The following is a 13036-nucleotide window of genomic DNA, read 5'->3' as shown; positions in this document are numbered from 1 at the left end:
GGTAAAAAAAAATTGTATAAAAATTAATAGCAGGGTACACCAGAATTTGAAAGGTCTTTACGAATATCTTTTAAATTCCCGAGAAGTATATTTTTGAAATGTCACCCATTTATTTCAGGGTTTATTGAAAGATATTACAAAAAACAAACCTTTTTGTTTATGAAGGACTTTGTTGGACAAGGAAATAGGTTTTACTCTGCCAAGGACCCACTTTCCCCACTTTCTGCATGTTGTGTCTTACTGTGACACTTTGACAACTTGACATGTTGTGTTTACTTTAGTGTGTACAACTATATACCATCTGAACCAGAGAAGCCTTGACTAACTTCTTTTTTCTTCAAAATTTACAATTGTCTATACAAGAGGAAATGTCTTTAAGAAACCATCTTACAAAAATGCAGTATGCATTTCATACATATAGGTCCTTTCAACACAATAAGTATGCCAGATTTTGAGCTTTTTAGATGATTTTTGTACATTTTAAACATGTATGAACATAAAACGTAATCCACAATATGGTGATTTTTATTGCTTATTTTTTTGATAGGAAGGTGTTAACACTGTTGGTTTTTTCCTCTGACAAACTTTACATACAAAGTTGCAATGTTTGTTTGCCCATTTTACAGTAAATTATTGTATTTTACTCTAGAAATGTTTCGTGTATTTTTAGAATAAAATAATTTCACTGGATATAAATCGTCTGTAATGTTATTTCCAGGCTTGAACACCCCCTGAACGCCCAAAATTAAAGGTGTTCAACAAGCGCGCATCATGTGTTCTAGCCTTTAACACACTTATCGTTGAACGGCGTCCATGCGTTCAAAAAGTGTTACAGCCCTTTGAACGCGTAAATGCGTTCAAATTTTTGAACACATTTCATGTGCAACGTGTGTTCAGATATGGAACACCATGGTGTTCAATACAATGTCTGATGAACACGTAGCGTTCAAAATCTGCACACGTGTGTTCAAAAATTGAACGTTGGTTGAACACGTAGTGTTAAATTTCTGAACGTCTAGACGCGTTCAAAAAGTGTTACAAAAAGGCGTTTAATTGGTGTTCTATCCTTTAACACTTAACTTTACAGTGTATTTTAATAGTTGCTACACATCTTGGACATTGTAAGTCTGAATACTATTTAGTTTCATTATAAAACTTTGACCTATACATGCTAACTGAGTGCTATACAAATTATCATGATAAAATGACCCTTGGGTATTCATCTACTGATACTGCTGCGAAAAGTATTGCTTTAAAAAGGTATTTTGTAGTTTCATGTACTGCCAGTTCGTGCAGTCATGAGGGCGCTATTCCGATAGCAGTAGGAATTTCAATTCACGTATTGTTTCCACACCTGCAAGTCCGTGCGTGGCGAATATCACATATTGCATCACTAAAATAGCTTGCAATGCTAAAAAGTTAAAGTTAGAGACAAAAACAGTACGGTATACTTCGAACGAAAGAAGTGCATACATACGGACTTTCAGCGTGGAGGCGCATCGTGGTCATGCGGACCCATGACAGTGGCGCATTTTTGCTCACATTTTAACGATTAATGATATTCTGGTATATGATTCAATTAAAGATTTCTTTACAGATACAACAGACATACTGAAATACATCAAAAGCTACAGACAATAAAGTTCGACGTCATTTTTGTCGTCTGCTTGCCAGTCCAGAGTACAGTAATGCATGTAAATTTAATAAATTCAGAACAAGCACTTACACACATAACATCAAAACCATCCTCGGAAGTGCGCTCGAAGATCGTACTATATCCATACGACCTATGTAAATACTGTATACCCAAGGTACGTTCGGTTTGCGACTTATGACTGATGACTGATGAATGTTAAAACATGTTTGTCATTAAAGAGAGGCAGTCGTCGGAACTGCGCTCAAAGATCGCTCGGGACCTCTACGGCCGAAGTAAACACTGTATCCAAGGTACTTTGGCGATTGATGAGGTTAGGATATGTTTCATGATGCATCTATATATAGTGCATGAAATATATTGTTTATAGACAAGACAGTCGCACATGCGTAGTACCGACAACCTCCGTAAAATTGAAATTGAAATCGTGCGCTGTTGATGTGATGCATCTCTATATTGTGCATGAAAGATATCGTTTGCAAACATGAAAGTCGCAATTCAAAACACCTATTCCTTCAATGGTATATGGTTTAAATAAATAAAACCCGCAAACAAGAAAGATGACGAAGAAAACTGAGTGTATATACCATTATTTTGTTTATGTAAAAGTGAAAGTACCATGTCCAGGTCGAAGGTAGTCAAATGAAGAGGTATCTACCATATGTATCAGTAAATCTTAGGAACTTACTTCCGATTGGTCAACATTACTAGCTGCTATCGAATGAGCCACGACAGAATCCTGCCTGCAGTTACTTAGCGGTGAAACGGGTGTAGCACAGAGGCCAGATGAAAAAAATATACGTGTTTCCGGTAATCCGACCGGCCGTTGAGAAACCAGCCGACCCTAGATATTCTTTTCGCAATGTCCAAATAAGAGTAGATTCTTTAAAATATACCATACTTTGATGATGGGTCTCATCAAAAAAGAATATATAAACAACTCAAAGAATTTCCTCCTACCTACCGACCCAAATTTTCGGAGGAGGCATGTTACCAGGAACACACGTAATAAACTTATTTTTTATTTGCCCTAAAATCCCGTAGTTTCTGATATGACGTTTATAGTGTTGGCCCTCCCTGTGCACTCGTCGTCGAAACTGAAGGCCACATTATCGTTGTCCGGGACTCGGTCGTGGGACACTCTGTTCTTATCGATGATCTTTGAAGGCAGGCTGTCATCATTGACCTCGTATTGACCTCTCCGATCATTGCGACCATCTCTCTGTCGGTTACTCTTCTTAGGAACGCGCCTACCAAACGATAAGACGTACAACCAACCAGCAGCGACGCCGCCACCCAAAGGTCCCGCCCAGAACACCCAGTGGTCATCAAAGATTTGTGTTATGACAGCGGGTCCGAGTGTTCTCGCCGGGTTTATACTGACGCTAGTGTAGCCGATCTGAAGAAAATATAGAAACGTAAAGTTCATTCACTGATAATTTGAACCAGCTTAATATTTGTGTTTGATGTGCAATATGACTGTTGATAATCGAATTCAAGTTCCTTAAGAAGGATATAAATCTGCCTTTACAACAAGAGCGCAAAGGGACTACGACGGGATACCTACCGTTTCGTCTACGTAACATACATTTTTAACCTGCAACTGTATTTTAACGTCGTTAGACATTTTCCGTGGCCAATCGATCTGCCTTTGTGAGATAATGCACACACACTCACATAAACACAGACACACATATGATACAAACTGAACACCTTGCACACATAAATTCAACATTTGGAGTAAAAGTGTCACGTGATGACGATGCAAAATGCCGCGATCAAATACTCAGCACCCATTTTATGACTGGTATATTTGAGACATCAATGCAAAGAATAAACTCTACCGTCTGAAACGATAAAAACTGAAAACTCAAACTATGAGACTAAAAATCTTATTGAAGACAAACATTGCATGTAGGGATTCTAAGAAACTCTTACACACCAAACGAACTCAAAATATGCCACGTTAAGAAAAGTAGAATAAGTTTAAAATCAACAAAACTGTAAATAGATCCATTGAAACAGCTGGAAAGCTGAGACTTTGTCTAAACATTCGGATCTGTAGCTGCTTTCCAAACGTTTCTGTACTTACCCCGACCAGATGAGCTATCACCACAGCAATTCCGATTGCTAGCGGTTTGCTGCCGCTGATGGCGTTCTTCTCGTCAACCGTGGCGAAGACGGTGAACACCAAGACGAAAGTCAGAACGAACTCGACACCGAAGGCCTGCACCTGTGTGATGTCCGGATTCAGGATGTTTGCTCCCATTGTACCACGTACGCCCTCTGGTGTCACTCTGCGGTGCAAAGGGAGGAAAGTCGGAAGATTAAGTTGCAATACACGACAATAAAACAGGATCGGGAGGGCTTGGTCTAAAATTTGAGGTATAAGCTTACATTTACTTGAGCCACAATTTTTCGACTGAATTCGGATTGAAATAGATACCACAAAAATGCATAACAAGTATCAGAAGTGTGGTTTATTTATATATAATACTCTATCAAGTCTGATCTTTCACAGCAGGGACTCGAGGGGAGACTGGTGATATACTTATTCTGTACTATTCTAGGCTTACCATATATTGGTGTCCAATCCATGCCAAAATTACTACTTTGATTTTACAACACAAACATGCTATTTCACAACTCAACATGCTATTTGACAACACATCATGCACTTCCAAATCCTATTTTACAACTCAACATGCTCTTCCCAATTTCATTTGACAACACATCATGCACTTCCAAATCCTATTTTACAACTCAACATGCTCTTCCCAATTTCATTTGACAATTCAACATGCTATTTCACAACTCAACATGCTATTTGACAACACATCATGGACTTCCAAATCCTATTTTACAACTCAACATGCTCTTCCCAATTTCATTTGACAACACATCATGGACTTCCAAATCCTATTTTACAACTCAACATGCTCTTCCCAATTTCATTTGACAACACATCATGCACTTCCAAATCCTATTTTACAACTCAACATGCTCTTCCCAATTTCATTTGACAATTCAACATGCTATTTCACAACTCAACATGCTATTTGACAACACATCATGCACTTCCAAATCCTATTTTACAACTCAACATGCTCTTCCCAATTTCATTTGACAACACATCATGGACTTCCAAATCCTATTTTACAACTCAACATCCCATTCTAAAGCTAGCTCTGCGGAGCAGGGCAGTGTTACTGGCTATCGAACAAGATTCAAAATGGCGGACGCGAAATGGTCCCCTCGCACAGAGAGAGAAATGCGAACTTTGCACAAGTCTAAAAACGCATGTTAGCATATTGTGTATCTAAACAAAATGAGCGTGCTCGAAAACTAGGATCGATCACGATTATAAATTAAAATTGGCTGTTTTTGGAAAAGAAACTGCGCGCTGCAATCAGCAGTTTTGTCTATTGTGCACCGTGCGTGGGAGGCTTATCGTGAAAGACCGAGATTTACTATATGGCGCATCTGATACGGATATGGTCCCATCGCATAGAGAGATGAAAATAGGCTTTGTCTAAGTTCAAAAGCACAGCTTAGCTCATCGTGCATCTAGACAAGTTGAGCGTGCTCAAAATAGGAGATCGATCACGATTTTGGGTGAAAAAAACCGATTGTTTTCGGTGGAGAAACTGCACGTTGCAACCAGTGGTTGGTTTTGCCTATGGCGGTCAGCAGGGCTGTGGTGGGAGGCCTTTAGCCGGCAAGGGGTGGACCATTGGGGAGTGGAAAATTTTCGAAAAAAAAATTCCCCACAAATTTCAATAAAAATAATCAGCCAAAGAAACTTGAGAAAAACAGATGACGCACTTAGGTAAAAGGAAAAAAAATCCGTCAAAAGTTACTTTCTGAAACATTTTTATTTTAGTCTGCATCAGATATACTATGATTCTTTGGCCAAGAAGGGGGGGGGGGAAGATCTGAAAGGTATGATCGTGGCCAGTAAATGAAGTAACTTTTTTATTTTATAACTTTTTGTTCTGTTTATCATATTTTTTCTTTCACTGAAGTTTGGCATCGTAAAGTAATTCGAGATATAAGATAATGTAAAAATCATATCTGTGATATCGATTGTTAACAACTGTATTGTGGGTCTTTACACTATGATTAATTAACAAGAATTCAACAATTCAGGCAGCTTGCATCGGTACATAAAATGGGAATATTCACCAACCATATGACAAACAATCACTTTCTTTGTATTTCACTATTCAACGAAACTGATTTCCATTGTAATGTTCTAAACTTTATTTTACAATTAAACATTACAAATCCGTATTTTTCTTTCAAAATTTCATTTGTACACTTGTCTTGACGGTTGAATACCGTGCGTGTGAAATGCAATAGTGCAGAAGAATACGGATAGCGACATTACAGCCATGACAACTGACAACTAAGCCTCAGCAAGCGGAGATGTAAAATACGAATATGGGGCCAGACAAGGGTCAAAGCTCTGTTGGAACGGACTTCGCGAGAAAGACTGTGTGGATAACAACCGATAGAGGTCGCTGTAATGTCGCTATCCGTATTCTTCTGCACTATTGCATTTCACACGCACGGTATTCAACCGTCAAGACAAGTGTACAAATGAAATTTTGAAAAGAAAAATACGGATTTGTAATGTTTAATTGTAAAATAAAGTGAATAGTGAATAGTGAAATACAAAGAAAGTGATTGTTTGTCATATGGTTGGTGAATATTTCCCATTTTATGTACCGATGCAAGCTGCCTGAATTGTTGAATTCTTGTTAATTAATCATAGTGTAAAGACCCACAATACAGTTGTTAACAATCGATATCACAGATATGATTTTTACATTATCTTATATCTCGAATTACTTTACGATGCCAAACTTCAGTGAAAGAAAAAATATGAAAACAGAACAAAAAGTTATAAATAAAAAAGTTACTTCATTTACTGGCCACGATTATACCCTTCAGATCTCCCCCCCCCCTCTTGGCCAAAGAATCATAGTATAGGCCTATCTGATGCAGACTAAAATAAAAATGTTTCAGAAAGTAACTTTTGACGGATTTTTTTTCCTTTTACCTAAGTGCGTCATCTGTTTTTCTCAAGTTTCTTTGGCTGATTATTTTTATTGAAATTTGTGGGAATTTTTTTTTCAAAATTTTCCACTCCCCAATTGTCCACCCCTTGCCGGCTAAAGGCCTCCCACCACAGCCCTGCTGACCGCCATAGGCAAAACCAACCACTGGTTGCAACGCGCAGTTTCTCCACCGAAAACTCGTTTTTTTTCACCCAAAATCGTGATCGATCTCCTATTTTGAGCACGCTCAACTTGTCTAGATGCACGATGAGCTAAGCTGTGCTTTTGAACTTAGACAAAGCCCACTGTCATCTCTCTATGCGATGGGACCATATCCGTATCAGATGCGCCATATAGTAAATCTCGGTCTTTCACGATAAGCCTCCCACGCACGGTGCACAATAGACAAAACTGCTGATTGCAGCGCGCAGTTTCTTTTCCAAAAACAGCCAATTTTTAATTTATAATCGTGATCGATCCTAGTTTTCGAGCACGCTCATTTTGTTTAGATACACAATATGCTAACATGCGTTTTTAGACTTGTGCAAAGTTCGCATTTCTCTCTCTGTGCGAGGGGACCATTTCGCGTCCGCCATTTTGAATCTTGTTCGATAGCCAGTAGCGCAGTAACACTGCCCTGCTCCGCAGAGCTAGCTTTAGAATGGGATGTTGAGTTGTAAAATAGGATTTGAAGTCCATGATGTGTTGTCAAATGAAATTGGGAAGAGCATGTTGAGTTGTAAAATAGGATTTGGAAGTGCATGATGTGTTGTCAAATAGCATGTTGAGTTGTGAAATAGCATGTTGTGTTGTAAAATCAAAGTAGTAATTTTGGCATGGATTGGACACCATATACCATACGAGTTATAACCAAGGCAGCTTTGGAAGAATCCTGCCATCGCACTTCTGGAAATAGACTCACAGCCCTCAATCAACTTGAAAAAAATCGCTTTTGAAATTCCATTACAATTCAGTTTATTCAGTACTCTGGCCGGCCAATATGTACAAACAGTAACAGTAGATTTGATTACAGATCGCTAGTCAGTGCAATAATTGCATTCACAAAAAAGGGAAAAACAAGTAAAGTAAGTAAGCGTTTGCAAAAACAACTCTATGCTTAAGTTACGCATCAATGGTAAATTCTCTTGTTCGTTTTGTTGTAAGAAAAATGCATTTACCCAGTTTCCTCAATTTGGCAGTATTTTGAGATGAAAGAAGTATCTTGAATTTGTACATACAAGAGGGTTAAAAAATAGGAAGAAATGTATTTAACTCTCAAGTCATTATACGTTGGACACTGTACTCCTCTTCAACCGCCCGCAAACTACACAACTCACATAGTCTATCTGGTCTAGGAATATTGTTCCAACGACCTGTCTCAATCTTCAGAGTGTGCTGATGTTTTCGCACTGGGTGAATGCAGACAACCAAAATATGTTGACCTTCTCCGCTCCCCTTAGGCAGGTGAACAGCAAGCCAGGAGAGTATCGTTCACGATGTGATGATTACGTAATTACAAACCCCTTTTCAGGGCAACTATTTCGCGGCAATACATGTAATTTGTTTACTGTATCAACTCCGTCTACACGGGTCCAACTATGAAGGGACGACGAGACGATTAAGTGTATTTAGTATCTCAACATGAGGTCACCGTATTGAAAATGAGATTCATAAAGCCTTTACTATCATGATTTCTGCTCTTTACGACAGTCGAAGTGTATAGAGGAAGAATCACATCTCCTTTGAATCATAGACACTCCAAAAGACCTTAAAGGGAAACGGTCGTCGGAACTGCGCCTGTACGAGTTTCTTGTTTACAAAGAATGTATTTCGTGCACGATATCTGAATGCACCCCATCATCATAGCTGAAACATTTAAATTATACGATGTAGATTGTGGCAAACATGTTTTCATTTTCATCAATCACCATCGTACCTTGGATACAGTGTTTACATTGTTCGTATGGGTCCCATACGACTATGTTTGAATGAGATCGTCGATGAAACTCTTTCACATACACTTATCTCGCCGGTCCAAGACCAAACGCTTGATCGTTCTGAGAGAAGCAAGGCCAGTTCTGTATGTCAAGACGGTCTCCTGCCCTTGTGGTACGGATGTGTAAATAATAGTAAGCTTGCCAAGAGTTGATGTGATCGTGATTGGTAAATGAAATGCCACAGAAAAAACAATATCATGACGAATATACTCATAGAAGGTCATATGTCGTGTGAACAAAGCGAAGCTCTCTCGTCATGCTAAAATCCTTGTGTTGTCTCGTTGAAGTTGTAAATTGCCAATGGGCGTTGACTGGACGTAAAATTCATTGTTGTAGTTCTCGTTGTAAAGTACAATTTCTTGTTTTACTGTCAACACAGTCGGTATGACAATATCCTATATTACAGCTGAAGACCAGAGTTTAGACGGAAGAGAATTCATTTGAGAATTCATTTGTTAACGGTAAATTTAATATTGCACAAACATTCTGTTTTTCTTGTGGGGTTAAAAAGTGTCTTTGGAAAGGGAAAGTATCTGCACTTATTTTCTGGATCAAAAAATAAGAAAAATAAACAAAGTTTACAACTATTGGAACTTGAACTGAAATGCAAGCTTCTATTCTTATCTATTACAAATAGGCCTAACCTTGAATATTATCACGGTGAATTCACGAATTTAATGTATTTAATGTATCTCAAAAACACCTGCTTCCTAAACCGTCTACTGTCTTTCCTGGCTAATATCTAGATTTTCATTTTTCCTTCCCTTCAAATTTTAGGTTACAGGGTTGGTTTATTTTGCCCCATTATTTTACGTCAATCTAGTCGGTGGGGTCCCCTAGTGTTCTCTTTATCGCAAATTCTAAAAACGGACCAGTCGCTGTAACTCATGATGATTGTAGACTATTAAACAATAACAGTGCATTTACAGTGGGTGTTGTAACATGCTTCCAGGAGAAGAACGAGTTTTGCTTCGTCAGCTTCGACGACAGATATTCGGATTTTCAAACTTTTGCAATGCATTTTTTGGTCTGCCACTTTTGGGGGCTCGTCTCGAAGCTCATGGAATGAATAAAGATTTTACTGGAAATGGAAAATGTAATTTTTGCTCATAGATTTAAAACAGGGATGGATTGAGGCCATTTTGAATTTTAAGTATCGTTAACAGCGGTAAGTTGTTTCTCTAGTACTATATATTGTATGGTAAGCCCTGATTTTTATTTTTATTTCCAGACAGGGCGGGGAAAGTTCATACGACAATAGCAAAAGTTGAATTCTTTCAGGTTCACTTTCAAGGCGCTTATACGATGGGCGCCAAGCTGAAGCAAAATTGGACTTTTCAGCAGAGTTTACGTCCTCGGAACAAAAATGCACGTCGAATGTATTAAGATGACTGAAGAATGTACTGTTAGTCACAATTGCCATTATATCAAATGTATTGTGAGGATCCGATACTTGTAGTTTGAAAAGATCACAACAGGGATTCTATATAACAATTTATGCGTTTTATAATTACACCCGGCCATGCAATGGTAGCTCGACTGTCTTGTAGGCTCCAGTGATGTTAGATATTGGTGCAATACATCGGCTTACAGATTGCAAATGGAATAATGGACCTCAACAAGGCCATGGCGCCTGATGCGGGCCATTGATCTCAAACTTTTACGGGGAAAGCGAAAAGCATTTTACGATCCAAGTGACGCTCATTCTGTACACCCATTCTTTGTTTTCAACATGGCTGTAGAAATTCCGTTTGATTGATTGATCGTTCGATCAGCTTACGTCCATTTTGATTCTACAGGCACGGCTTAACGACTACCAAACTATGTAGATCGAACCATTGGATTGTTTTGCCCTCAGAGACCAGGTGCAAAATGCTGCATAGACCGAACATAATTCATCGAACATAGTTGGAATTTTCCGTGACGTTGAGGACAATTTTTCGTTTTGATTTCTTCAAAATTTGTTCGTGTTTGCAAGGATACGCCAGAAAATCGCCACTGAATATTCTTGCACGGCGTCTAGATTCAATAATTTATGTTATTAAAAGACATAAATGTGAGCGATGTCATTCGGTGGCACATCCTTTGACTCGAAAATGTTTACGTTCTGCCACACGGAGCGACAGTCTTTAACATTTTCACCAAGTCACGTATTTGTGTCAAGAATTACTTACGTTTTCATATATGCTGGCTTATCATGCTTATCACGACGCTAACGTTTTCATAATTGATATTCATATTCTACATATGATAACTGCGGACTTCACTCTAGAAAAACACTGTGTTTCTCGTTTTTGACGAAACTTTCTTATAGTGCAATTCTATTTATTCTTGTGCTTTCTCCTGACCACTAAAGTTTACTCTGACCGCAAGATATTTTCTCTGCACTTTTAGGATTGTGGGGATGTGAAGGGTAAGTAGCTCCCCACATCGAGTTTATCAACTTTAGTAAACTCCGCTTAGGCTAAATAGGACGAATAAACAAGTGTGTTTCCGTTGAGATGCCTTTCTAAGGTAGGGTAGGTCGGCCTTAAACTTTTTTTTGTTTTTTATTTTTATTTAAAAAAAACAACAATTTTGTAAATTGATGAGTGATTTTGAGAAAGCAAAAAGAAGCTAACACCGTGAGGATTTAAGTAATTTGGGTTATCGGAAACACCGGGAACATTTTTGTTAGGAATTCAGCAACGTTTACCTACCTACTTACCTATGTATGTATGTATGTATGTATGTATGTATGTATGTATGTATGTATGTATGTATGTACGTATGTATGTATGTATGTATGTATGTATGTATGTATGTATGTATGTATGCATGCATGCATGCATGCATGCATGCATGCATGCATGTATGCATGTATGTATGTATGTATGTATGTATGTATGTATGTATGTATGTGTATGATGTATTCCTCTAGCTGTGGGCCCATAGCTGTGGTGTGTGGTGGAGGCGTTAAAAGTCGTAAAAGTCAAACTCAGACCGTAAAGGAAAAGAATCCCGTTTGAAAACACCACAGCTATGGACCCACAGCTAGTATTCCTCCATCTATCTATAAACCTATAATAGCTGATCTCGCTACTCATTTATAACTAACAATTTACACCGTCCACATGATGCAAGACTGTACATCTGCCAATGCGTGTCGACAAATTTTTATCAATAACATTTGTCCGTTACCGTCTGTCAATTTATCCGGAGAACAACACCAGATCTGAACTTCATGGTCATCAGATTATGGAATGACGCCACCTCAGTCATTTCGTCAATTGTTGCTGGGTTGATGAGGCTGAAGGAAAAAGACAAATAGGTATGTAGCAGCACTCTGTAAACTCACCCGTGTATAAGAGCCGCACCAGCAATTGCACCTACACACTGAGCAATTACGTAGAACACAGCCTTGAGGATTCCGATTTTACCTGTGAACAACATCGCTACAGTGACGGCCGGGTTGATGTGGCCTCCGCTGACATCACCGAAACACTGTACCATGGTGGCGATAGCAAGGCCTGCAGACAGCGCAATCTGAACCACCGTCGGCGTCTTCTCATCCCACGAAATCGTCGACGAAAGCATGAAAAAAAGAAACAGGAAGGTTGCAACAAGTTCAGCAGCCACAGCTTGCCAGAACGAGAGACACCTGCAGCAGCTAATATCACAAAATTTAGCACAAGTTGACGACGTCTCGGTGTCCTTATCAGTCGCCATGTCCGATTTGGTCACGTACAAAGCGCGCTGTAACGCGCAGGCTCCCTTACGTCAACGCTGGTGATGACTGTAGGAAAGTGAACTTGTTGGACATGACCCGGTGGTCTGTAGTCTATATTTGCACGGCCGTGTCCTTGGTAACGAGGCGGTTGTCGTCATACTGCCCATTTCGAAAACAACCCAAGATGACGGATAATTACCAGAATCATCTTTTCATCCGTACAAGATTGGAGGACTATTTATTATCTCAAAATAACGAGTTGGACGAAATTATGGACATTGGCAATAGCATCATTTAATTCACAATGATTATTTTAACGATGCCGGTCTGTCTCTTAGTTAAGTTGTATCCGTGTGGCGGGACTAAACTTAACTGGTAACGACTTAATTTTCCGTTACGGATGAGCGACCGGGGATACGAAGGCCGATCAGCAAGGCTGAAACGGTAGCCTAGACCCTATTCATTCGTCGTGGACGAAGGCCAAAAGCGGAGAATGGTGGCTTAGGCTATGAATAAGGGAGCATACACTTTTTACTCGGGGAGGGGGTGTCGATGGAATTTGTAACCTCTTTTATTTTGTAGGGGAATTTAATCCACGTGGGAATCGTTCCAA

General features: G+C 39.1%; 1 protein-coding gene across 1 annotated transcript; it reads right to left on the bottom strand.

The window, feature by feature from the left end:
- Positions 1-724: 724 nt before the first annotated feature.
- Positions 725-12569, bottom strand: LOC139115213 (aquaporin-2-like). The gene is made up of 3 exons (XM_070677164.1): positions 12052-12569; positions 3747-3951; positions 725-3053 (listed from the first exon to the last, which is right to left on the bottom strand). Exons 1-3 carry the CDS (start codon positions 12420-12422, stop codon positions 2685-2687), a joined length of 945 nt encoding a protein of 314 aa, XP_070533265.1. The 5' UTR covers positions 12423-12569; the 3' UTR covers positions 725-2684.
- Positions 12570-13036: the final 467 nt, after the last annotated feature.

This window comes from Ptychodera flava, chromosome 17 (assembly GCF_041260155.1).
Source record: "Ptychodera flava strain L36383 chromosome 17, AS_Pfla_20210202, whole genome shotgun sequence".
Classification (NCBI taxonomy): domain Eukaryota; kingdom Metazoa; phylum Hemichordata; class Enteropneusta; family Ptychoderidae; genus Ptychodera; species Ptychodera flava.
The sequence above is the reverse complement of the archived record's forward strand: the minus strand, read 5'-3'. Positions and strand labels throughout refer to the sequence as shown.